Genomic DNA, 26,606 nt, shown 5'->3' on the forward strand with positions numbered 1-26,606 from the left:
GACATCTCCATGGAGGGTTCATATTTATGACAGTGAGGAAACACACAAGCACATGATCATGCATGCACACATTATTAGTTGTCAGGGTCTTCTCCAGGTACGGGATTAGCTGCTCACCCTTTGTACTAGTTGCAATTTCTTCTACCAGTGACTGAACGCCTGTCTGAGGGACAGCTGTAGAAGCTAGCAAATATTAATGCAGCAGACAAATGTTCAGGAAGTTTCTTCCTGGCTTGCTATATTTTCTCCAACTCAAATTGAAGAGCAGCCGGATGTGTCTCATTGCTGTTACCAAAATGGGCTGGATTTCCTGGGGATGCCCAAAGCCATTATCTAGTCCTGCCCTTCGCTTCGGGCCCCTCTGTGATGTGGACCAAGCCCTGTTGTCCCACGCTACCCAGCGGATATCCCTCTAAAAGCACATCCACACACTGCCAGGAAACACAATTCATGCTGACCCCTTGTCAAGCCAGACCCAGCAAGAGCCTGACAGGGATAGCTTTTGTTATCTGCTTTCCTTTATTTGCTGTGCCTCTTAGGTCAGGAAAGGAGGGTGTTGAGATTGCATCTCTTTCCTGCCCAGGTGCTGCTGGCCTCCCGCCCTCTCCATGGCCCAGCAATTCTGTTTTGTGGTTCTAAGGCCTTCTACAGTATGAAAAAAAGCTCCCTGTGTTATGGGGTGCTCATCTTCAGTTCATCTTCTCAAGGTTGCAAAGTCTGCTGTGAGCTGCAGCCTCCCACCCTGGGCCTGGAGGAGTTGGAGGGAGGACAGTACATTGTGTCTTGGACTGCTGAGCTGTTCTGCGCAAGGGCTGGAGCTCCTCCTTGGGCCCGCCCTCCTCTTCTGCAGTGCATCAGCTGAGCCATTCTGTTGTTTAGTCAAAGCACCTTCCAGGCAGGGGGTTGTCTGGCTTCAAAAAGAACCAGCATGTAAAAGCACCTCTTCTCTGAAGCCTGCACCCTGCACTGCAAACAAGCCTGCCCTGTGCCCCGGTCAGGGTGTGTCCCAGTGCCCAGCCTCTGGGTGCCCTTCGCCTTCCTGCTGGGACAAAGAGCCCTTTCACACCCACTATTTCTTCCCCATTAGCTGCTGCTGCTGCCTCCTGGTTTGGACCAGTCCACTCAACTTAACTGTTTACACCTCGCTGCAAGGGGCTTCTTATTGCTTTGAATGACCTGTGATTTGGCAGTGAGATCTTGACTGCTGTTCCCAGGTGATGCTCAGCCTGAGAAAGACATGAGCTATGTCATGGTTCAGCAAAGCTTTGCATTTCCTCCATTCTTCCACTCATCTCCTTTCCCCTGTGGCGTCACAGAGAAATAGGTAGGCCAGGGAAAGCTCTGGGAGCACAGGTCACTGTGGAACTGCTGGCATAGGAGCATGTCTCCCCACAGGTGTCACAGCCCCACGATGAGAACTGAAGTGCCCCTGCCCTCCTCCCTTCCTGTGTCTCCACCTCTCCCATGGAATTTCAACCTTTGGATTTCTTTATTTTGGCCTGGCAGACTGAAGATCTCCCCAGAGAGTTTTCAGCCCTGCTGTTAGTTGCCACCCCATTGACATACCAGCACATGAACTTTCAGCAGCTTCTCCCCTCTGCTCTCTGCTCCAGTTTTCTCATCTCTCCAGTGCCTCTTTTCTTCTCTGAATCCTTGCCTTTCAATGCCCTTGAACTACATGGTGGAGTGGGAGGACCACACAAAGAGCATCTGAGATACTTTGATGAGACTTGTGAAGCTGTGCAGAGCCAGGCACACACTACTGCCACCCCTCAGTCTCTCCCTGCATCTACAGCTTAAGACATTGGGGAGAGGGCCAGAATAAACTGTGTTGCCAAATTGTGAAGGTTTTGCAAAACTCTGGGGGATTTCAAAACTGGCCAGACCCCCTAAAGCCAAGTGCCACATAAATCTCAAAGTCCCCAAATCTGTGTTACTGACTTGTCGAAGTCAGCAGAGGACAAAGCAGCTGGAGGGAAGCATGGATGGCCATGACCACGTGGCACCATCTCAATTTTGTATGAGCCTGCCCATATGCAATGCTTGGAGCTGTGCTGCCTGTGAGAGTGGAGTGTGCAGTACAGGAGCACATGTGGCCTCTGCTCCTCTTGCTCAGGGGATCTGGGAGCAGCACTGGAGCATCTCTGCTACAAGACAGGCCTATGACAGGGTGACAGGCAGAAAGGGACTCTTGGGGACAATTCATTGCATTGGTTTAGCAGTTGTTGGTGACAAGGTTGATTTATTCCCTTCAGAGCAAAAGAAAATAAATAAAAACAACTTGTTATCAGGGCTGTGCTATGAAATGCCTTTCTTGCAGGATGCCTCCCCTATGCTGTTTATTGTCTTTGTGGATTGGGCTAGGATCATCATTTTGGTGAACTGCATAGTATTAACTTAGAAGATGACAAAATTACTGGTCTTGATTCTATCATGCTGGTCCATGCTTCAAGTCCTGGGCAGGTCCTGCTTTAGAATCACAGAATAGCTGGGGGCAGAAGGGATCTCTAAAGATCATTGCCACAATGAGGAGGGGCACTCTCAAGTAAATCATGTTGCCCACAGCCCCATCCAGCCTTAGCTTGAATGTTTCCATTGGTGATGGATGTGGTGATTACAAAGATCTGAGACCATTATGAGCACCTTTGAACTTCTTCTGGTCATTGTCCTCCTCCTTGCTGATGGAGTTCTCCTGCTCCCTGTAGCTGGCAGAGGCATGCTTCCTTCATCTGTCCAGCAGCAGCCCACAGTGACCTGGACCAGGGCTGATACAGCACCTTGAAACAGCCACTGCTGCTGCACTGCAGAAAGGAGTGGGGCTTCCACGGTGCCCCTCTTTCCCTCTATCACCTGCAGCAGCCAAGTCACCTCATGATGCAGATATTCCTCACACACTTCTATCCGTTTGGCTGTGTCCATGTTGGCCTGGTCATAGTGCTGCAGTCTGGGCTAGATGGTCAGCAGAGCCAGGAAGAACACAAGTCTTGGAGCCAAGGCCTGGTGGATGGAAAGGGAGCTCATCAGGTTTGGGTGGGAGGCAGCAGGGGGCTGGGAACACCCAGGATGTCCCCAAAGCCTCTCTGAGCACCTGCCGCCATTGAGAGCCCTAAGCTCCTCGTCCAGCCCAAGCACAGTTCTGTGGCCTGTCCTGCCTTGAGGTACTTGCGTGTCTTAGAAACGCCCTGGGCATTGCCCTCATCCCTCTGCAGCCCAGCACTCCTCTGCATGCATGCTCACTGGTCACCAGAATCCAGGTTTGCTGGGGCTGGTGATGTCCCTGGTGACACCTCCTGCTGTGACCCATCCTCCCTGATGTCGCAGCCACCAGAGCCACATCTCCCAGGCTGGCAAGCCCCAGCCTTCATCTCCACCCCTCAGTGGGTCCTGGCCATCCTCGCCAAGCTCCCTGAGGCTCTCTAGGCCAAGCAGGCAGAACCCCGGGCCTGTAGCTGTAACTAACACAGGGGTTCTAAGTGGATGTCCCCTGCTTACAGAGTGAGGTGTGACTTTCTCTGGGCCAGGTGGGCTGACTCTGGGCTGTTTTGCAAAAAGTTATGAAATCCTAGGCAGGGACAAAACTATTCCCCTCTCTCCTCCTCTGCAATCCCTTGTGCTGGGGGCACGACTTGGCCTTGTAAACCCTGGTGATCAAGCCAAAATATCAGTGATGTTCCCTGAAAAAGTGGAAAAGATCCTGTGATTCTCACTTACAGCTACCAACTTGCTGGCTGCAAGGGCAAGCCCATGAGCTGGTGGGGATATGCTGGGACCCACATCTCCCTGCTCCCCTGGGATTCCCCTGGTTCAGGAGAGCCCTCTGTACTCCATGTTGGAGCGCTCTGCTGTGAATTGTGCCTCCCACAAACAGAGCCTGTTTTCCACGATGTAACAAAAGCCTTTCCAGACCCCTCAAAAGCCTTCTCTGCCCTTGCTGCATGTGTGCCAAGACTGGCATGGGCGCAGTGTTTCTGCCGGGTCAGCAAAACCATACACCCAGTGCTCCTGTTCAAAGTCTCCCGGAGGCAGGAAGGGTGTGTGTTGGGGTGTCGGCGCCTGTAAGTGGGAAGCGCCCTGAAGTGCCTTTCCGTGTCAACCTCGTTGATATGGGGCTGGACTGGAGGTGCCAAGCGGAGGGAGCACAGAACCACCGAGGGCGGGACACGCTGCACACCTCGCCCAGCCCCTGCTCCTCGAGGTGGCCGTGGGGACGAGGCCAAGCTCCCCTGGGCGCAGGCTGCGCCCCCACAGGACCACGGGCCTGCCGAGCCGGGAGGGACCCACGGGGACCATCGCGTCCAGCTCCTGCACAGGCTCCCCCACGGCTCGCACCGTGCGCCGGAGAGCCTTCCCCAGACCCTTCTGGAGCTCTGCCAGCTGGGGCTGCGACCCCTTCCTTCATCGGGTAAGCTGTCCCGGTGCCCGCCCGCCCGGCCGGGGCATTTCCCGGCATCCAACGCCGCCCGTGACTGACGGGCCCGGGCCCGCCCCGGGACGCGGCTTCCGGCGGCGGCGGCGCGCGCACGTGTGACGTCATCGGCCCCGGAAGGGCGGCGGAGGGGGAAGGGGCCGCGGGGCCCGTCCGGTCCGAGCTCCGGCTCCGAGCCCGGTCCCGTGCCCCCGCTCCCGCCGAAATGACGCTCGCCGTCTTCTTCGGGTGCACCTTCATCGCCTTCGGGCCCGCCTTCGGCCTCTTCATCTTCACCATCGCCCGCGACCCCCTCCGCATCATCATCCTCATCGCCGGGTCAGTCAGCCATGGGGGCTCCGGTGCCGCCGGGCTGCGGGACCACGATCGGCTCCGGGAGCGGCGTGAGCGGGGCGGGGCGCTGGGACCAGCTCCGGTGCTGCTACCAGAACCATCGTGGCGGGGGCACTGATTCTGTTGCTGGTGCTGGTCCCAATTCGGATGTAGTGGGCTGCTGGTCCCAGTGCCTCAGCACGATCACTGTAGTCGCTACAGGGGAGCTGGTACCAGTGCCGGTGGTGGTACGGTGTGGGCGTGACAGGGGTGCTGGTAGCAGTATGGGTGTGACAGGGTGGTGGTGCCATCAGGGCTGTGATAGACATGTGACTGGTGCTGGCTGAGGCACCATCGTGGCTGCAGCAGGCACGCCAGTGCTCACACTGGTGCTGTTGTGGGCTCACTGGAGTCACCAGTGCTCACGCTGGTGCTGTTGTGGGCTCACTGGAGTCACCAGTACCCGTGCTGGTGCTATTGTGGGCTCAGTGGAGTCACCAGTGCTCATGCTGGTGCTGATGTGGGCTCAGTGGAGTCACCAGTACCCATGCTGGTGGTGTTGTGGGCTCACTGGAGTCACCAGTACCCGTGCTGGTGGTGTTGTGGGCTCACTGGAGTCACCAGTACCTGTGCTGGTGGTGTTGTGGGCTCAGTGGAGTCACCAGTGCTCACACTGGTGGTGTTGTGGGCTCACTGGAGTCACCAGTACTGGTGCTGGTGGTGTTGTGAGCTCAGTGGAGTCACCAGTGCTCACACTGGTGGTGTTGTGAGCTCACTGGAGTCATCAGTACCTGTGCTGGTGGTGTTGTGGGCTAACTGGGTCGCCAGTACTGGTGCTGGTGGTGTTGTGGGCTCACTGGAGTCACCAGTGCTCACACTGGTGCTGATGTGGGCTCACTGGAGTCTCCAGTACTCACACTGGTGCTGCTGCTTGCATGACAGGAGCACCGATATTGTTTGTCTTACTGTCACAGCACATTGTAGACACAAAAACTCATTCAGTATCAGTGGGGTGTTTGCAATGGTACTGGTGCGTGTGTGCAGCTGGGAAACTGGTAGCAGTACCACTGTGGGACCAGAAAGATGTGGTACTGGAACTGGTACTGGCATGGATATGAGCCTGGTGCTGGTACTGCTGTGGGCACAACAGGAGCACTGGTGCCAGTTCTGGTGACCAGTGGGGCAGGTGTGCAGGCACAGCAGTGTGTGTGCCTGCCTGCACCGGCCCTGCGCTGGTACCAGAGTGGCACTGGTGCTGGTTGGAGAGTGGGCATGGCTGGGGCACAGCTGCCAGTGCCAGTCCCAGCACGGCAGGGGCTCTGGCACAGCACCGGTGCCAGCAAGCTCTGTCTCTTACAGGGCTTTCTTCTGGCTGGTGTCACTGCTGCTCTCATCCCTCATCTGGTTTATCGCAGTGAAAGCCAGCGACCCCCAGGATGAGCGGCTGCAGAAGGGGCTCCTGATTTTTGGGGTGATGTTCTCTGTGCTGCTGCAGGAGGCCTTCCGCTTCCTTTACTACAAGCTCCTCAGGTAACAGCATCTCCCCCACTGTGCCAGCGCTGCTGGATGCTCTTCCCAGCTATGGTGGTCCCAGGTTTTGCCTGGGAGCTGCTGGACTGGGGGGAGTGTCAGGTGTGGTGGGAAGCTGCCTCAGTGCTTACCCCGAGCCCGTGGGTGGCACCTGTTTCAGTGTGTTGACCTCAGTGGGTCTCAGGTGGTGGGACAGAGCAGCCCTAAGGTCTGGAAGATCTGGTGCCCTGATTGAGCAGCCTGGGTCACAGTCTCAGAGCAGCCTGGGCAGCTTCCAGCCTTCCTGATACCATTGTCTTGGAGTGCAGGGGTTTTTGCTGTCAGGGGAGGACGTGCTGCATTCTGTCCTGTGGATGGATGGGCACTGTGCTGGGGCTGGTCAGGCAGGCACAGGGAGGTGTCCTTCATACTCCCTGGTCTTCCTGGGAGAATGTAGGGGGGGAGCCGTGTGGGCAGGCTCCCTGCGGCAGGGCACTGCCGGAGGCGGGCAGGCAGAGGGTAGCAGAGCTCCACGGAGCAGCCTCTGACATAAAACCACTGCGTTTCCTTTGCCTTGCGGATCTCCGGTCCCAAGCACTGCTGTCCTCCCTAGGCTGAGGACCTGCCTGGCATCCTCCTCACCTATCACACCTCTAGTTGTCACAAATTATGAAGCCTCTCCTCTCACAGTTTCTCTCCCCATTGAATTTTTCTAACTCTTTGAGCTCTTCCTGCACCTCCTCCATTGTTAGTCAACATCTTCTTTAAGTGCGGAGATCACGTACAGCCTCCCACGCCTGCAGTGGGGCTGCTTTCCATGCGGGGGTGCTGCTTGCCTTACACCCAACGTCCTGCTCACACCAACCCTGCTCTGCCGGGCTGGCTGGCACCCGCATTCCTCTGTGGAAAATCTTTCTGTGTGGCCTCACGTGATTTTCACATGCCTGGTTTGTCTGGTGGTACAGTCACACGGACAGTCTCCATGGTGGGTGTTGCTCGGGGAGGGGGAGGTTGCCAGGAGGGTGGCATGATGCAGAGTGAACAGTGCACCATGCCTCAGGAGTTGGCTTGGCTGTGCTGGACTCCAGTGTGCTCTCACTCCACAGGAAGGCCATTGAGGGGCTGGTGGCCCTCAGTGAGGACGGCTGCTCCCCCATTTCCATTCAGCAAATGGCATATGGTGAGTGCTGTGCAGAGTGGAGCACCCTGACTGTGGGGCAGGGGGTGAGGCTGGGAAGGGCTGAGGATGGTGCTGGGAGCAAAGGGAGATTTCTCATGCCAAAGCTTGCTCAGAGGTGCATGGGGTGACCCTTGGGAGGTTCAGGGTTTAACAGTGTCCCTGTCCTGGCAGTGGCTGGTGTGGGCTTTGGTCTCATGAGCGGCGCCTTCTCCATGATCAATCTCCTGGCAGACGCGTTAGGGCCTGGCACTGTGGGCATCCATGGGGATTCACAGCTGTATTTCCTGACCTCAGGTGAGTAACTGGCACCCTTTGCTCACATCTCTGCCCCACCTCAGATGCAGTAGATAAGGTGCTGGAGTTTTCCCTCTTACATTGTCTTGTCCATGCTGCACCCACATTTACCTGAGACCCTTATAGTCCCCTGTCACATATCTCTGTGGCAAACCCTTCTTGCTGTCCCCTGTGGCCCTCCCTGATCTTCTTTTCATGTTCCCCACATGTGGAGTCTGACCCAGCACCTCCCAGTCCAGCCAAGGTGTTTCTCTACTGTCCCTTTACTGATTCATCTCCATCCCTTCCCCAAGTCTGCTGGCTAGGTCAAGTGGGTGATTCCCTGGTGACACCTCTTCTTCTCCTTGCAGCTTTTATGACCATGGTGCTGATTTTCCTTCACACCTTCTGGGGGATCCTCTTCTTTCACGGCTGCGAGCACCGGCGCTGGTGGGAGATCGCAGCAGTCGTTATCATGCATCTCACTGTTTCGGGGTTGGTGAGTAACTGGGAGCAGGGCTCTGTGCTGGGACCTGCATTCAGAGTACTGGTCCCTGTGCTGGCAGGAAATAGCCTTCGGCACTAGCAAAGGAGCTGGCCCTTCACAAACCATATCCTGGGGTTGGTGCCGCCTGTCCCACTCCGTTTGCTGAGGTGATGACACTGCCACACATCCTGTCCCTGTCCTCTCCTGCCTGCTCACCCTTCTCTTCTTGTGCCTCTCTCTGCAGTCGTTTTGCAACCCCCTGTACATGGGCAGCCTGGTGCCCTCCTACCTGCTGATGGCTGCTGCTGCTGCCTGGGCTTACCTACTCTCGGGGGGATCCGCGCAGAACCTGCGGCGCTTCCTGCTCTGTAAGTGCTGCTCCAGAGAGGGGGTGGGGGACACTTTGGGTCTCATGGGGTACCCGGACTGGTGCTGGGATGGTGAGAGGTTGTCCCAATGTCTCAAGCAAGGGCATCACCCCCTTGTCTCCCAGAGCAGAGGAGCAGGTGGTTTTTGAGGCCATTGTCAGGTTGTTGCCTCTCCTGGGGGAAGTGGGGTAGAGTTTGGGGAAAACTCACTGTTTCTCATGTTGGTTCCTGCAGGTTTACGGAGCGGAGCCAGCCCCCAGCCAGGATCCTGAGGCCCTGCAGGATGTTCCGGTCCCCAGTCACCCCTCCCCTCCCCTCCTATCCTGGCGGCAGGATCGGCCATCACCTTCTTTGCAATATCTTTTCTCCTGGACTGGGGGACCCTGGCCAGCCCTGGTGGGGCAGGCACTGGGGTCCAGCTGTGGCAGCCAGCTGACCAAGTGTGGCTGAGACTGGCTCACTCCAATGCCCCTTTGGGAGTCCCCATAAAACACCTCAGTTTTGGGGGACCCGACTTTGCTGGCCCTGCTGTGAGCTCGGCCCCAGTTAGCCTGCCTGTGACTGCCGGAGGCTTGAGCCCAAAGAAACCCATCGCTTCTCCCCCCGCTGCCACAGATGTGCTGCCCCCCATGCCAGGGCAGGGGGCCTGCATTGCCTCCTCACTGCAGGGTGGAGGAAGGGGCTTTGCAAAGTGCTGCCGTGCCCTGGGTCGTGGCTGACTGCTGTAGTGCTCCTTTTTCCACCTCTCTGCCCAGTCCTGCTGCCCCAGGAGCCACAGCCCTGGCAGGGGTGAGCTGGCATCCTGGTGCAGCAGGATGGTGCTGGGGGACCCGTGGGTACTGACACCATGCAGGATGGGAGGAGGAGAGGGAAAAAGACAGTATCCAAAGGACCCAGTGGGCATGGAGGGTGGTGGAGGGCTTGGGAGGAGACACAATGCCACAGCTGTTGCCGGCACAGATTTGGGAGGGGGTTCAAGGGACCATTCCAATGGATCATTGCCCTCTCCTGTTCTTGGGGATTTTCAGGCGGGTACCAGCCCTGGTTCTGTGCCACAGGGCTGGGAGGGAGAAACTGCCATCGGGCTGAAAAGGCAGTTTTATCCACAGTGGGCTTTTATACCAATAAAATTAAGTACCACAGACAAGCGGGGTTCTGTGTGGCCAGCAGTGCTGCCCTTGTGGGGAGGGTACAAGCAGTGGTAACAGTGGCTTGTGGTGGTGTGGCTGGAGGGGGATGGTCTGGCAGTTGCAGACCCTGTTTGCCTGCAGGCCTTGCTCCTGCACCGTCCATCCTAACAGTGGCTGAACTCTAATTTTACAGCTTTAGGGTGGAGGCCGCTGAGGGCTGTAGATCGAGAGGTTCCTCTCGCACACAGGGCCAGTTTATTTCGGTTTTGTCACCGCCATAAAGCTCCCTGGGACTTGGCTTCAGCTCCACAGGAGCCATCATGAAAGGTGGGAGGTGGCCATGGATCTAGGGTTGTCCTGGCAAATCTAGCTGTGATAAAGCCAGAGGTGAGCTGGGTGGGGGCTGCCCAGTGAGCAAGAAGTGGCTCTGCCACCTTCAGCTCTGCCTTTCTTCAGCCTTACCAAGCCACAGCTATGTTTTTCCAATGCTTTGCACAAATAAGAGGAGGAAGAAGTCCCAGAGTGATGGAGGGCAGGGCTGAGCTGTAGAAGAAGCCTTGTGCTGCTTACTCTGGAGCTCTGCCCGGTGCACAGAGGCTGATGCTGTCTTTGCCGGTTGGGAAGGGGTCCCTGCCCACCCCTCTCCGCTGTGATTCCAGCTGAACCAGGGTGCTCTTTCCTGCCCCACAGCTTCCCACAAAGGCAGCAGAGACAGCTGGTACCATGGGAGGATTTTACTTTTTTTTTTTTTTTTTAAGAGTTTTTACCTTTTTTATAACAAAAATATCTATTGGGGACAAAATGCTGCCCCCCAGACAAACAGTCCATGTGGGCAGCCCGTGCAGCCAAGGCATGCTGGAGCACTGGTCTTCTTTGACCTGGGGTGGGAGTGAGGGGAGTTGGGGTGACAGGCTGAGCCAGTGGGGCTGGGACTGCCCCAGAGGTGTGGAGTTTACGCAGTGTTCTCGGTGCTGGCTGCCGTGTAGATGACCTTGGATTTGGTCGGCGAGTCCAGCCTGGTGGGGAAAGAAAGGGGGAAACTGTTAGACCAGGAGGGAGGTCTTGTTGCCTGAAACCACCATTAAACCCTCTTCTTGTGGGGGTCCTGGACCCATCCTGCCCCCAGGCACTGTCCTCCTGTGTCTCCCCATTGCTCACCGTGTGTTCTGGCTGCGGTGCTTATAGATGTACAGCAGGAAGGCCAGTGCTGTGACAGCAAAGAGCACCCCGAAGAGCACAGCCAGCACATCTCCTGCAAGCCAAGCACAGCCATGTTACACTGGGGGTGGTCCCCTGCAACTACTGGCTAAGAGGAGGCAAGGAGGCAAGGAGCAGGCTGGTAGCCCAAGGGCAGAGGGGACACAAAGGACCAGCCTTGGCTGGGCGTGCTTACCTGCGTGAAATGAGCTGGAGTGTCCTTCTGAAAAGGAGACAAAGACTGGAAGATGAGAACCAGCAGCGTGGATGCTAGAGCAGCCCTAGGAACCCACTGTGGCTGCCCGCCCCCAACTCGGCACGTGGCTTGCACAAGACCCCAGTTCCCAGGCAGGTACACCCCATGCCCACCTTCCCCTGCTTTGTGCCAGCCCCTCACCTACCTGCTGTTGCTGAATCATCACTACCTGTAAAGAGAGACAACACAGTCAGGGCAGAGCCTTTGAAGTATTTGGGGAGGGAAGTCTCAAGCCTGAAGGCCTTTGGGTTCCACTTCTAAAGTAGAGCTGCCTACAAGACTCCCATCAGCTGCCACATCCCCAGAAGCTCACAGCATCTTGCTGCGGGAAGCCCAGCCCTGACACCCTGCCAGAAGCATGAGAAAAGGGGAGAAAAAAGGATCCCTGAACCACACCTTAAATTAATTTTGCTTGGTTTTTCTTGCTAGGCCATGATGCAAAAGGTACAAGGGTTGATCTTTGCTGTTTATAGCTTAGTTTTCATTATTTCATCTTTCCCTTATGGTATGTGGTCTCTATCGCGCCGATGGTGTCTTTTCTATCGCCTATTCTAAGACTAGTAAATGCTTTAGTTGGGTTTTAAAGAGCTGCATTATCATCAGTACATGGCTCGGGTATGGTGCACAGGGTGGCTCTATCTATGGGCTCTATGCAGCTCCATGGCTGCTGCAGAAAAGCTGCCACCTCCACCCAGCAGCTGGGGACAGGAGTGCTTATCCCGAGCTGGGGGTGACTGGCAAAAAGATCAACAAGCAATGGCACACCTGAGCCTTGCTGAACCCAGCCAGAAACCCCCCACTATTGCTGCTACAGCCAAGGAAGCAGGCAGGGTGCTGAGCACTGCAGCACCCCATGACTGCACAGGAGACCCCAGAGAGGCACCTGCACAGAGCCCAGCAGGCAGCAGCTGTGGGGACAGTTGTCTGCAGTGAGATGGTCAGCAGCTCCCAGGGAGGAGGCAGCCACACATTGCAGGTAGGGCACCTGGCATGGGGATGGCTTGGTGGCCCTGCATGCTGGGAGGGAGCTGTGCTGGACAAATGTTTGCCCAGCATGAAAGCATGGCTTTTAAAGAGCTGCATTATCATCTGTACATGGCTCGGGTATGGTGCACAGGGTGGCACTATCTATGGGCTCTATGCAGCTCCATGGCTGCTGCAGAAAATCTGCCACCTCCACCCAGCAGCTGGGGACAGGAGTGCTTATCCCGAGCTGGGGGTGACTGGCAAAAAGATCAACAAGCAATGGCACAGAAGGTGCAGCTGCAAGCCAAACAAAATCTGACCCCAAAGCACTCCATCTCAGTGCTCAGCAGCCCCAAGGGCTAAAGCAGGCAGTTAGCACTGACATGGGGAGAAACCCCCAACAATCCTGTGCACGCAAGGCAGGGGACCAGTAACCTCATCCAAGAGTACTGGGACATTCTCCTGGCACTTCTGGAGCAAGACCTTTGGGGCTTTGTTACAGTGGGGATTTTTGTATAGAAATAGCAAATAATGAAAAAAAAAAAAGTAGAGCTGGCCAACTCCCCCCTTGCCCCAGTGTTGGGAGGCTTTGGAACAGCTTCTGCAAGAAAGTAGTAAAAGAAAGGCTTGGAGGTAAATGGAAAATATGATAAAGTATCTAAGAGGTTTACCAAAGATAGAGCATGCCAGCCTAACCTGATATCCTTCTTTGATAAGTGATATTCTAGACAAAGAAAATGTGGTAGATTTTATCTCTCCCAGTTTCAGTGAAGCATTTGATGCAGTGCCACATGGGAAACTGCTAGCCAGGCTGAAGACCGCAGTGATTAAAAGCCTAGAGCCATTAGCAAGCAGGCTGCAGGTGGAATGGTGAGGGAAGTGCCTTGCACCACATTGTGTGGTTATTGAGGCATTGCCCAGAGGCCTGGGACCAACCCTGTGCTGTTCCTATTAGTCACCTTCACAGAAGGTGTAGGAAATGCCATCAGAGCAGAAAATGAACAGGATGTTGAACAAAACCCCCCCAGTGACCTCAGGGAGCAGCAATGGGCAAAAACTCAGTGATGCAGAGCAATAGTCTCACCTGATGATTAATAGTCATTTCTACTCATGCCTGGAAATCACCAATGCAAGAAAGGCCTTCAAGGAGAAATAGAGGGTGGGCATTCAGGGACCCCTCAGGCAGGGGACTGTGTGCCTGGCCAGGATGTGTGAGGCTGTGCTGACAGAGCACAGCCTTCAGGAGGGGTCCCCAGCACTGCCCGTCCTGCAGGATTTGCGGGAGGGGTGTTCACTGCAAGCTCGTACCTCTGGTAGCTCCTACTGAATTTATCTATTGCATTTGGGATTGAAGTAGCTAGCTGGGGTGCTAGGACCTGCCTCTTTGCTCTTGACCATGCATCCTCTAGTCCTGCTACTGTTAGATCTGCAAGACTAAGGATGAAATAAGTTTCTATAAACCAGTCTTCCCCAGGCAGGGTGAAGGAAGTGCAGAAATGGGAGAGACCAGGACCCCAAGACCATTGCTGTCACATGTCACTTGCTGGGGAGGTCTAACCCATGCTGTGTTTCTGTAGGATACACGAAGCACTGAATCCTGCTGCTGCCCCCATCACTGCATCCCTGCTGCTGGGAGCAGCCTGAGCACACTCAGTCACTCCTTACCAGGAGTGTGTTTCACTGAAGGGGAGGTCTGGAAACTCGCCAGCACTCGCCGCCCGTGCAGGCTCTGCACTGGCCGGTAGTTGTTCTGCAAGAGCTCGTCCTCAGGGCTTTTCAGGGTCGAAACCAGCACTGACATCTGGAAGGAGAGCAGTGTGAGCATAATAGCATATAATGTATGTGGGAATAACATCCCACTTTTGGGAGCAGATGAGCTGCAGAGCCCTGGCACAGGGCACCCACACCAGCTCACGGGGAGAGGCTGGGAAAGACCCAATGCAGAGCTCATTGCCCTGACAGACCTGGTGATGAGAGAGCAGCATGGTCTGGTTGAAGATTGTCCACTTGACTGTCTGGTAGCAGGGAGGGGTGGTCAGAGAGCCATTATAGTGAAAGTAGAGTTTCAGGTTGGCAGGCAGCAGACCTGCAATGTTGAATCCGGGCACCAAGGTTTCTTGTCCTGGGAGATGAAATATAGTGGGAGTCAGACTGGTACAAACCCCTTGGAGGGCAACAGCATGAAGATCATGGGCAGTGTGGCACTGCATGTGCTGCAGCTTTGCTGAGCAGCTGGTTTCTCTGCTGGGCTGCAGCCCCTGACACAGAGTACGAGGTGGGACAGGGCCTTACCTACTTCTTGGATTTCATGCAGATGCTTAAGTATTTCATGGTAGTATTGGTTCTCCCCATGCCCAACCTGCAACACAGAGACCCCAAGGTAACAGCAAGGCCACGGGACAAGATGATGATGGCAGCAGGGAGGTACTGCTCCTTGAGAGAGGCACCCTATCCCAGTGACCCCTTCATTCTTATCAGGGCTGATCTGCCCTTTCTCTCCCCTTCTTCCAAAGTATATTTGCACCTCTGTCAGTCTCCAAAACTGGGTCCAACTCTACCCACCCCAATCCCATCCTCCCCTTGCTGTTCCATGAAACTCACCTCCAGAAAGGCTCCCAGTACAGCCAGGCCATCTGGGTGAACCATTGCCTCTGTAAAGCTGTCATACTTGGTATTGTAGTGGACCACATGGATCTGGAAGGGAAAAATGCAATCCCAGTGCTCGATGGACACCACTGGGAGATGCTCACTCCCACAGGGCTACAGCCTGCTGACATAAGGGCTGTGAGACATATGCAGGTGTGATGAGTACCACTACAGGGAAGGGAAAATGCTGGTGGGCCCAAGAAAGTCTGCTGGTGCAAAGCAGCCAGCATGAAGCTCTGCCTGCAGGAACTTCCCTGCTCATGAACAGCAAGTCAGCACTCGGTCCTGCATAACAGGGGCTAATACTGCAGAGCCAGGCTCAGTTTGAGGACAGCAGCTAGAGAAGGAGGGATAAAACCAGATGGGAGCTGGCAGAGCAAGAGGACAGTGTGTACAGAGTAAACAGTCCCTGTAGCTCTCAAAGCAGGCTCACAGCCTCCAGAAAAGCTGGCTTCCACAGCCTGGGGACTGCCCCAGCTCCTGCACCATCAGCCCAGGACCAGGCATCTGCATGAGTCTGGCTCAGCACCAAAGTGTGGCCTGCTACACCAAACTCCACTGCTGCAGAGCTGCCCAGGATCCTGGCCAGGAATTACAGCCCACATCCAGTGACAGCCAGAGCCATGGGTGAGGAGCAATGACAGCATTCCAGCACCTTCTGTGCCCAGCACCACGAGGGGAAAGGTGCATCCAGCGCCGTGAGGGCTCCTCACCTCGGCAGCAAAGCGGCGCCCATTGACGGTGTGCTCCGAGCCGGGTCCTGCCGGGGAGCCCCAGTGCAGGTGCAGCTGTGCAGCTCGGTACTGCTGGGCATAGCCACCAACCAGGGCCAGCGAGTCGGGCAGCTCAAGGACAACTGCAGAGCCAGAAGGAAGAGGTCAGTAATACAACACAAAGCCCAGCCCATTCCACAGGTACGCAAAGAAGGCGTCTCGAGGGAAACAGTCGCTCTGGGCTTCTAGAAGCTGGTCATAACAGAAAACCTTGCTTTCCATTTGTCATGAGGCTGTGGGCAGGCCTGCCAATGCGGCAGAGTTCAGCTTCTGACCTAAGGTTGTAGGATACTGCAGTAAATATGTCAGCTTCAAAAAGAGCTGCTATGAAAATGCTGGAAGGTGAAGAGCCCCTCCACAAAGACTCCTGGGGCCAGCTCCAAGCTAAATGTTATCCAACAATTAATTCAGTAAGTGATAATAATATAAAGAGACCGTGAACAGAATTCATAGAGAAGGATACTGGCAGAGTGGTGGATATCTATGAGAGCAGGGCAAGGGGACAGAGAGCTGCAACTCTTGGCGAGCTGGGACCTTTCAAATAAAGCAGACGGCAAATGCATGACAGCACTGGAGCTAGTGCCACAGAAGCATTAAATATTTTGAAAGTACTTAGAGCTAAAACTTTTGCCTCTTTGGATACAATAAATTCATACTTTGATTTTTCTTTACTTTAGTGTGGTTTGTCCAGCTATTTTGGACTTCTGCAGCAATGTGGCAAATCTAAAACTGAGTTACCTGGACATGCGGCAAAAATATCAGGAGCATGCCTGGACCCTAAGAAAGGCTGTCCTATTCTTTTAAGCACCTTTTCCTAATTTTTAATGTAAAATCTTTTCCTTTTTCCTTTATTAAATGGGGTGTCCCTTAGTTACATCACTAATAGGGCACAGATTTGGGATTAACCATGTAACAGGGATGTGATGAGTCATTGGCCATCTCAAGTTCCTTGCCACTGGGTTCAGAGATAGAAAACTCAAATACAGGAAGTGAGAAACTGTTCCCTCCCTATGAATTTATCTGTTTTTACACTTCTTTTGTATAGGTAAACCATTGTCTTCTTTCTCCTAACTACCTGAGTCATTTTCAGGCCCTCAAAAAAGCTTATGTAACATATACACTTTGTTACCAAAATGAGTAACTGTACAAATAGCTAACTAGGCTTGCAACTTTTTATTTATTTATGGCCTTTCATAAGGCAGACCAGTGGTTGCCACAATAAAAAAGGCGTCTTAAAAGCCTTGTGAGAAAGTACTTCCCCTCTCCCCAACGAAAATGCTCTCACTGCTTTTCTAAACACCAAGCAACACCAGATGCCAGGGTGTTTAAAATAGCAACTACTGAGCTCAACTAGTTTAACTCTGCAGGCACATTAGGGCAGGAGGCCACGGTATAGAGCTCTGTGCATGCAGCACGCAGCTGATCTGTCCACACACAGCAAGCCTGACCTGTCAAGTTTGCTGTATACACAGGTCAGCTCCATCTCGTTGGCTACCAGGGCAAGGAGGTGCCTTATCACACCATCAGCAAGTTCTTAAGTCCCTTTCTCCATAACCCTTTCTTAGCTCAGGGGCTGGCAGATATCAGCGTGCACAAAACATTCTGCCTCCTCCAAGAAAAAGCTGGTAACAACCAGGTCCAACCATGCTCAGCTGTGGAAAAATGTGGTTTTCCTCCATATCTGGAGTACAGAGGCTGGTACTAAAATAAGATGAATAAGTCATGTCCAAAAGTTGTTTACAAAAACCATGCTAGTATTGGAGAAGGGAAAACAAAAACCTATGAAAATTTCTTAAGATCTTGAGATAGAATCCTCAAGTACAGGCAAAGTAAGGTGGCCAATGTTGTGCCCTAAAAGACAGGTGTAAGTAGCTTAAAGTCTAAGCCACATCCAGAGACTGATGAGTCCTTTGAAAGTGAAATGCAGAGGAGGAACCAGTGGCTGAAAATGCACATCAGAAATATCAGGGACACATTTTTAAAGAAGATGTGGAGTTAACAAATTTCTGAAGCCAGCTCCCAATGGCCCTGGACACCTTGGGGCTTCTCACCTTGTCCAGGAAAACAAATGGACATGTAAAATTTCTACAGCCTGTTGCTTCCCTTTTGGCCTAGAAGGCAAGAAGGCAGGCAAGCAGCCTGCAAGACAATCTGCTTCCCAGAGCCCAGGGTAAGGGCACCAGAGAAGCCTAGTCCTGCTGGGAGAGTCTGAGCATCCTCTCCTTGTGCTCCAGCCCCTGCAGCTGCCTCTGCCCCCACCTGTGTGCCCATTGTTCTTCAGCTTGAGCAGCTGGTTGGCAGGCAGGCTGTATCCAGAGAGCTGGATGGGCCGCAGGTCAGGGCTGAAGATGGCCTGGGCTGTGTCAACATTGATGGGTGACTGCTTGGTGCCCCCGCAGTCCAGGTAGTCCATGCTCCAGTGCTTCAAATCTGGTGAGAGAAGGAAGGGAGGGACTGTCAGTGAGATCCTCAGGGTGAGGTGACCTCCAGAAAGAAGGTTTGGGGGTGCTGGGGAAGGGGACTTGCACTGGCCAGGGAAGTAGCCATGCGCATAAGTTTAGTTTCCATGAAGTTAGCTTGGGAGCAGCTTTATGTCAACATGTGACTGAACGCAGCTGTATCAGGAAAGGTCTCAGAGCATGGTGAGCTGCCAGGAAAGTCTATTTTAGGGGTGTTTAGGAAGAGTGCAAGAAGATCATTTACAAGTGGATTTGGCAAGTGGAGGAGCTGCTGCCCTGCAGCTCATCACACACTGGCTGCCCTGCACAGCCTGGCCACTGGCAGGTACCACCCCAGTGCTGCTGGAGCAAGGTACCACAGTGCTCCTGGGCTCTGGGGCAAAGGGCCAGCTGACATGGCTGGGCTGGCTGCTGAAATGGCCACCTCTTCCCAGCACCACAGCTGGGATAAGCATGGCTGATGCCTCAGAAACCTCTCTTTGCACTGCAGAGGGCTGCTTCTAGCATGTCATGGGCCAGTGCAAACCCAGGCTTGTCCCCAGGCCAGCCCCTCACAGGACCCCTGTAAATATGGAGCTGGGTGTGAGTGGCTGAGCCAAACCCCAGAGTGATGGGGCAGTAAAGGGTGTATCTGTCACAGCACTGTGGTGATGCCCATCATGGGTGCTGTGGAGAAGCCCCCCAGGCCTTCCTGGAAGGGCAGGGCCAGGCAGGATGGGGAGGGAAGGTGACAGAGGGCAGAGGTGAAGACAAGCTAATCCCTGGGCTGGTCAAAGTCCCAGCATGGGCTGCAAGTCCAGCATGGGGAGAGCAGCCTTTTCCCCCGCTTGGCACAGGGCTGGGGAGCTCTCATTCAGGGAGGAGCCCTTCCCTGAGGGTCATCCCCCCACACCCACGGGGCTGGGAAGGCCCTCATTGGAGCTGCTGCTTCCTGGTGAAATCAGATCAACCTCTGGCTCTTCAGCCCATCCATGCCTGAGTGCGGGCACTGTGTCAGGGTCAGGCAGGAGGGAAGGGTGAGTTGTGGAGTGTGCACGGAAGCCTTGTAATAATTAACCACAGCTGGCTCTGTTCCAGGATCTGCTGGGTGGTAGGAAAAAAGCAGAAGTAACTGCAGGGTATTTACCTTCATAGCTCCAGTGGCTGTGGCCTTGAAAAAAAAGAAAAGAAAGAACCACATGAATGGAAGGGAAAGGTTGTCAGCAAACACACCTCTGCCAGGCAGCAGGTCTCTGGGCTCCCACTGCCTTCCATCCCCCTCCCCACCTTTGCTTTCCCCTTTCCCACTTCTCCCTCTGTCCCAGCAAAAGGCATATTCCCAGAGGGTATTGCCTCCTCGGAGCGTGTGTAAGTCCCTTGCAGTTGTCAGTCAGAGGGAAAACCCCGGGGCTGATATTTTGTCATCATCCTCAAAAAAGAAAAATCAGAGATACTGGCTTCCATTACTGAGCACCTGTACCAGCTCCAGAGCAGCTGGAACCTCCCACTGCCCAAAGACAAGGCACTTCACAAGGGCAGCTCTCACACTCCATGAGGAGTTTGGGCAGCAACGTGCACTGGACCATGCAGACACCCTCCTCCCACCTGGGAAAGCTGTCCTGGCACTGACAGCAGAGGAAAGAAATGAGCATCAAAACCTTCTCTTTACATCAGTGAGTGCCCCTGCAGTGGGGATGGACTTTCACAGGAAAATGTGCCAGGCCAAATGCTCAGCTCTTGTCCCCAGTTTTAGTTCATATGACCACCCAAATGCCCCCACAGAGCTTCATAAGGTTCTACCACGCAAAACCCTTTCCTTTGGAAAAGCAGGAGAGAGGATGAGGGATCCCATGACAGGACCTCTGCATTTCTTGTGTCACCCATGGGTCACACTGTGACCACAGCAGGGCAAGATGTGACCTGAGCTTCCCACAGCTGGTGGTGTACCAGATCTCTAGATCTAATGTGCAAATCTAGAGGGGAAAAAGCCCTCCTGGGAAGGTCCTGAGAGTACCCAGTACTTAAAAGGCTGGCCCTCACACTGTTGCTCTCCTCAAGGGCTGCCAGCAATGCCTGGATTCTTGGCACATCACTGGAGCTGGCTCTAGAAGTGCACCAGAACCTCTTCTCAGATGCCCCTGACCAAACACCTTAGCTATCACCAGCCCTTCTAAACAACCAGCTCCAGGCAAAGGGATGTGGGGCTCAAATTTGCCCCAGGCAGGAAAACATGACCCAAAAGGATAACGTGCCTGCTCTGGCTGGCGCAACAGGTAGTTCATAGGCTCCTCCTCTGATTTATCCTTACCAGCAAGTTTGTCACTACGGACAGGCTGTTGGTACTTCCCAACCCTTGAGTGCAGGAGCAGAGAGTGCCAGGATGGGACAGGTTTGGAGAAAAGGGGGACATTCATACAGCAGCAATGACATGGAGGAGCATTTAAGAGGTACAGCTGAGCCCAAATATCATCTCTGTCCCTCGGTGGGGCCATTTGGTGGGGGTCTGCCAGCCTGGCCAGGATGCAGGAGGGTCCCAGCAGGAGCTGCTCTGGCCCCTATCCCTGCTGCTGACAAGAGCTATTGACATGCCACTGCTATTAATAGGAGTGGATTCCAGCTCAGGGGTGAGAAATGAGGAGGCAAGCTTTCCCAGGCCCAGATGTCCCATGCAAGGCCCTAAGCCCAGCAGGATCCTGCCCTGCACTCAGTGAGGATCCAGGCATGGGCACTGCTGGGGGTCTTGGTGCATCTGCTGCTCAGGAGCGTGGATGACCACAGCCAGGCTGGAATGGGAAGGGCTGGAGGGCATTCAGGGGCACTGTGTATTGCAGAGATGGGAACAGATCTTGGGGCTCTGTCCTGTGTGACTGGTGACTCACTTCTGTCACATTTCTGATGTTCAGGAGCAATGCTTAGGGATCTCTTTGGTATTCCCAAAGGCATGGGAAGAAGGAATAGCAAGCAGAGGACAGGGCAACCTCTGCTGCGTGCACCTGGACAGATGTGTCATGGGACAGACTGCAGTGCCCTCTCCATGTCTGCTTGCATGGATGCACCCAGCTGTGCTACAGCAAGCTGAGATTCACTTGTCCTGCCCACCTTGCTCACACAAAGGGTACGTGCTACCCAGACACCAACTTTGCACAAAATCCAGAGAACATGGACCCTTCTCCAGAAACACAGTATATCTTCTCTGACACTGCTCCCACTCTCCTACCCCTCGTGGCACTATCTGCACAAAGAAACACACTGGGGCAGTCCTGGCACAGGTAAGGCACAGCACCCCAGGGGTGGCACATGGTTCACTGCACATGCCTCTACTGGCACAGCCTGCCCCGACACCCCACTTTTTGCTCACCTCCAGGGACTCTGCCTGGACAGAAAACAGCTCCAACATCGTATCACAGATTGAGCAACAGCCCCGTGCTGACACCTGCCCTGCTGTGTCATCACTGTACCAATTACCTCAGGTTCCCACATCTCCCAGCACATGCCTATTCCTGCAGCCGAGGGGTCTCTGGACCCTCCTCACAGCCTCCTGCCAGCGCAGCTCGGCAGCTCTGGACACCCCGAAGGCTGTAGCTGCACCCAGGAGCCAGTTCAACCCACTCCAACCCAACAGACTTCCCCAGGGATGTCTCAGCATCAAAACCAAAAGGATCTGTGAGCTCTTATACACCCACTGAAGTCCCCTTGAGTGTGTTTTCCCATCCCGTGGATCTGGGTGCAATGATGGCACAGCCAGGCCGCCCCCTTCAAGCAGGCGTCTCTCAAGCGCAGCTGTGCAGGGTTGGGCCCCCCTGGCACACGCACCGAGCGCTGCAGGAGAGCGCCGAGGCGAGCCCTGGGTCGGGCTCTCAGCATCGGCCCCTGCCTCGGCACGGCTCGGAGCAGCCCTGCACAACTCCTCCGATCCCTTCCACCTGGGGGCATTTGCAATCTCGCATCCCTTTTCCGTGAACATTAACCCACTGCCCTGCCCAAGTGCCGATTTGCATAATTCCGTCTGCCTCCCACACCTCCCGCCGGAGCACGTCCTCTCCTCCCAAAAGCCGTGCGATGCCAGGTCTCCCTCCTGCCGGGCTGCTGCCGCTCACCACTAAGGACGTGGCTGCCCCTCGGCAGCGGGTGCTGCAGCTCTTGGCATGCCCTGCCTTTCCTCTGAGCACCCACCGGCCCGGCAGGGACTGCAGAGCTCTCCCAAAAACGTGGGGGGACGCAGCCCCGGTGATGCGATGCGCACAGCGGGAGATAACGTGCAAGAAGAGAGTTCCTTTCAGGGGTTCCAGCAGGAGAACACAGCAGGGTGCTCACAGGATCTGCCTGCCCTTGCAGGCAAAAACGCCTCCGTTCCCAGCCGCGCAGAGCCCGCCGGTTCACCTGAGTGCCGCCTGCCACCCGCCTTTCCCCAGCGGCCCGCGATCCAGCCAAGTTTCCCACGAGCTTCCCCCCTTCACACACTCCCTTTGTGCTTTCTCCTGCTGTCCTGCTGTTCCTTGCTCCCATTCAGCCCTCCCATTCTGGGATACAGGCTTTGCTGCAAGTGCCAGCTCCCTTCCCTCCTTGACATCCAACACCATCCAACAACACTTTCCCGCCGAGCTCAGGCGGACGCTGCCATTACCAGCGTGCTGCTCCGCATGTCCTGCAGTCCGGGAGGAAGGGTAGGAGCAGCTTTTGGCAGCGTGAGGAGCCAGCTCAACCACTGGCTGCTGTGAATTCCACTTAGGAAAGGCACTGATGCAGCAAGCTGCACCCAGGAGACCTCACCAAGGGCACGCAGGGATGGACTGTGCACCCAAAGGACTCAGGATCATTTGCACAGACCAGGAGGCAACCCGCAGCAGGGCCAAACAATAAGGAAGGAGTTTGCCCTATGGGTCTGCACCTCCCATCCTGACTGTTTCATATTTTAGGGTCTATGCAGTCTGAGGCTGATGCAGAACACCTGATAACACTGAAACACGTGCTGCTCACGGCGTGGATGCTGCCTGACAGCAGCACAGCCACTCGTGCTCTCTGCTCGCCTTGAACTCCAGAAGCTCAGTGGCTCGTGTGTGGCACGCAGGACAGTGAGCTCACTTCCAGTTCTTCCCTCCTGCTCTCTTATCAGCTGGGCACACTGTGCCTTGTGCTCAGACACAGGGAGTGCTGGCATCCTGCCAGAGCCTCCTCTTCCCACTGGGACCTAATCCTGAGCCACACCTGGCTCAAAGCCCCATGGGATGAGTTCAGCTCACAGATGCCAGACCAGGACCACCTTGCTGTCCCAGGCTACAAAGGGATCAGTGGAGCTCATGGCCCAGAAGAGAGGGTCAGTAGGGTGCTATTCCCGAGGGTCAGTAGGCCAGGAGGTACCAGGCCATGCAGAGATGCACAGAGGCAGGTCTCAAAGTAGGGACCAGCCACAGCAGCCAGGTCCCAGCCTACAAAACACATGCAAACACCATGTCCCTTGAAGGCAGTAACCTGATTGCGGGACCTGGACTGTGCCACTGTGCTCACACTGCCCAAAGCCAGCTCTCCAGCCTGTGGCAAACACGGTACAGGTTCTGGGCAGGGGCGTGCATGACCCAAGCATGCTTCTGCCAAGCCCCACAGGAACTGTCTCTGTGGGACAGCTGTGCCATCCCAGCCCCATCTTCTCCCTGGTTTCTCCTTCCAGACCCACCCCATGCAGCAGCACCCATGTACTTTCAGCCCAGGACACCACCCCATGTGCTGCCCATGGGGGCACTGATCCCTCCCAAGCCTGGCTGCATTAAGGTCCCTTGTTGTTTATAAACTCTGACCTACTGCAAGCCTTGGGATCAGCCTTTAATCTGCCACTGGCAGCACAGGTCTCTGCAGGGATTGTTCTTTGTTTTCCTGGTGGAGAACTGCTTGGGCTGTGGAGCCCAACTGTGCCAGGTCCCCCCAGGAGGGCCAAGGGTTTGGGTGGAGGAAGGCATAGGACAGGCTTTACTCCAGGGCATGTTCCTGCTCCTTCCAAACCCAGCTGCCCCAACAAGTGTTGGGGGAAACAGGAAACAATCAGAGTGCTGCGGAGAAAGGGCCATCCCAACAAAAGGGAAGAAAATGGGGAAATCCCAGAGGACAGATCTGTGCTTGGAGCTGGGGGGAGAGATGAATAAGAAGTATTAAGCAAGAAAAATAGGTTCACTTGGAGAAAAAGGACATTGGAGAGTGAGCAAGAAGGGGACACTGAGGGCAAGACACATCTGAATAAGAGAGAGAGGAAACAGGGAAAGGGAGATACTGTTTCCCAAAGACACACTTAGCGTGGGACTCAGGTCTCTGGGCAAGCCAGAGTCTTCTCAGGGAACAACCCCATGGCAAATCCCTGAGCACGTGCCGAGTCCATGGGCTGGGAAGCCACCAGCCCTACCTCATGCACTAGCCTCGAGGAAGAGGGAACCAGCTCACCACCCGGCAGAGGTGCTGAGACACGCAGGTCCTGGCAGCTGGCAGGAGCCTTGCAGGGTTCCAGCCATGACCTGCTTCTCATGGGATTCCATCCAGAACTTCAGCCTCTTAACACTGGTATAGCATGGGCTAACTTGCCTGTTCCCTACTGACCTCCTGGCCACCTCCTTTCCCCTTCTCCATCCCAGTCCTCCCACCCAGCCCTCCCAAGCCTCACGCAGTGTCCAGCCCCTCGGCCAGCGCAGCACACCGGCATGCTGAACGCCCGACACCCTCCCACCCTGTGGCCTGGGTTACTTAATCTCTGTGGCAAGAACCGTCTGCATCCCCATCTCTGTCCAGGCTCAGCCCGGCAAGAGCGGCTCTGGTAAGAAAAGTGATTCATTGGAATAACAAAAGCAGCTCCTGGCACAAAACAATTCCTGGTCCTTACCACAGGGCAGCTGTCCTGGCACAGGTCAGGACAACTCCTTACCAGAGGCAAAACCAAGGACACGCTATGAGGCTGAGACCCGGGAAACAAACCTGTGGGCAAAGTGGGAACAAAGAGCATGAACAGGGACAACAACATCCCTGTGCAGGACTCAGCCCCAGAAGAACAAATCCACAGCACTCCCCCAAAATCCCTGCAGAGCGCTGGCTATGCCTCCAATCAGAAAAGGGACCAACACCAAAGACCCAGGACTTTTTCCCTGAACCTGTAACTCTCAAAGCCCCCACAGCACCGGCAAGTCATCGCACGGGGAGGAGGAGGAGGGGCACACAACCCTGCAGCCCTGCGTTCTGTCACGTCCCCCGTCCCCCATCGTCAGCCCCCATCCAGCTCTGCAGCAGGGCCAGACCCCGTTCCCAGTGGGCCGCGGGGGGACGAGGTGGGCGCAGGGCGGCCCAGCCGACATCCTGCAGGGTGAAGGGGACCGGCCGCCGTTCCCCAGCCGGGTGCGGGGCTGGAACCTCCGGGCGGTCCCCGGGAGCAAGCAGGGACTGCTTGGTGCACAGCCCCTGTAGCCCCATCTCAGGAAGCTCTGAGCCCCTCAGTCTGATGCGAGAGGGACTTAGCGAGGGAAAAGGGCTGCGGACAAAGCGAGGGCCCAGCCCCTGGGCAGGGGTCGGGCCAGTCGAGCCGCACGGGAGTTGGCGGGAGCAGGGACAAAGGCAGGGACGTGCTGGGGGGTGCAGCGCCCGCAGCTGGGCGATGCTGGGGGGTCGCATCTCCACAGGGGCACCTCATCCTGGGGCGCACCTGGAGCCCTAACACGGGTGCAGCAGGAGGTACAGCAGCCCCGCCACCCCCAAACCAAGCAAGGGGAAAACTCCCTGGCACTGAGGATACCTCTGCACAAAGCATCAGACATCCCAAATCCAGCACGCCTTGCACTGGGGCGCTCCACTCATCAAAGACCCCCAGCCCAGCGAGGAAGGGAACCCTGCACATCAGGGCACCCCATGCATCAGAGACCCCAAACTCAGCATTGGGGTGCTGCACGCATCAGGCTGTTGAGGCACTGGCGACCCCAAACTAAGCTCCGAGGCGCCTCGTGCACGGGGACCCCAAAGGAGCAGTGGGGCGCCCCACGCCTGGTGGAGCCCCGCGCACCGAGGGACCCCCCGCTCACCTTTCCCCGCGGAATGCGGGGTCTCTTCGCCGCCGTGTTCCTGTTCGGAGCCGGCACGGCCCAGGGCGGGCAGGAGCAGGAGCGGGAGTAGGAGCGAGACCCGCAGCGCGGCGCGGTTCATCTCCGGCAAGTGCGCGGGTGCGGGACGGCGGCTCCGTGCCTGCCCGCCCGCCCGCCCGGCCGCACGTAAGTGAGAGCGGGCGGGGAGGAGGAGGCGGCTCTGACTCACGCCTCCGTTACCTTTTATAGGGGCTGGAGCCAAAGTCTGCCGCCGCACGGTCCAGGCAGGTGAGCCGCCCGGCGCGGGACTCGAACGCGGGACTGCCCCGGGGGTGCCCCCAGCACAGCCCAGTCCCCCTCCAGGACACGCGGGGCAGCCGGGGCGGGGGAGCCCGGTCGGCTCCTCAGCCCCTTCAGCTACGGGCGTTCCCTCTCCTCACCGATGCTTCAAGGACCCATCACGGGTGGGGGGTCCCTCTCCCCAGCAGTTGGTGAAAGACCCCTCAGCCATTGGGTGTCCCCTCTCCTCAGTGATGAGTGAATGGGCTCTCAGCACTCGGTGTCCCCTCTCCTCAGTGATGAGTCTGGGATCTGTCAGCCATG

The 26,606-nt window shown here is 55.8% G+C and overlaps 2 protein-coding genes across 2 annotated transcripts; one reads left to right on the plus strand and one right to left on the minus strand.

The window, feature by feature from the left end:
• Nucleotides 1-4,547: 4,547 nt before the first annotated feature.
• Nucleotides 4,548-9,702, plus strand: LOC136568874 (gamma-secretase subunit Aph-1b-like). The gene is made up of 7 exons (XM_066569086.1): nucleotides 4,548-4,744; nucleotides 6,098-6,268; nucleotides 7,354-7,427; nucleotides 7,599-7,721; nucleotides 8,072-8,199; nucleotides 8,432-8,555; nucleotides 8,790-9,702. Exons 1-7 carry the CDS (start codon nucleotides 4,632-4,634, stop codon nucleotides 8,825-8,827), a joined length of 771 nt encoding a protein of 256 aa, XP_066425183.1. The 5' UTR covers nucleotides 4,548-4,631; the 3' UTR covers nucleotides 8,828-9,702.
• Nucleotides 9,703-10,435: 733 nt separating this feature from the next.
• LOC136569008 (carbonic anhydrase 9-like) lies at nucleotides 10,436-26,172 on the minus strand. Its single transcript, XM_066569276.1, has 12 exons — nucleotides 26,004-26,172; nucleotides 19,109-19,132; nucleotides 17,783-17,953; nucleotides 15,464-15,606; nucleotides 14,706-14,798; nucleotides 14,397-14,463; nucleotides 14,069-14,226; nucleotides 13,770-13,905; nucleotides 11,284-11,307; nucleotides 11,079-11,105; nucleotides 10,844-10,937; nucleotides 10,436-10,701 (listed from the first exon to the last, which is right to left on the minus strand). The coding sequence occupies exons 1-12, from the start codon at nucleotides 26,122-26,124 to the stop codon at nucleotides 10,638-10,640; spliced, it is 1,122 nt and encodes a 373-aa protein (XP_066425373.1). The 5' UTR covers nucleotides 26,125-26,172; the 3' UTR covers nucleotides 10,436-10,637.
• Nucleotides 26,173-26,606: the final 434 nt, after the last annotated feature.

This window comes from Molothrus aeneus, chromosome Z (assembly GCF_037042795.1).
Source record: "Molothrus aeneus isolate 106 chromosome Z, BPBGC_Maene_1.0, whole genome shotgun sequence".
NCBI classification, from domain to species: domain Eukaryota; kingdom Metazoa; phylum Chordata; class Aves; order Passeriformes; family Icteridae; genus Molothrus; species Molothrus aeneus.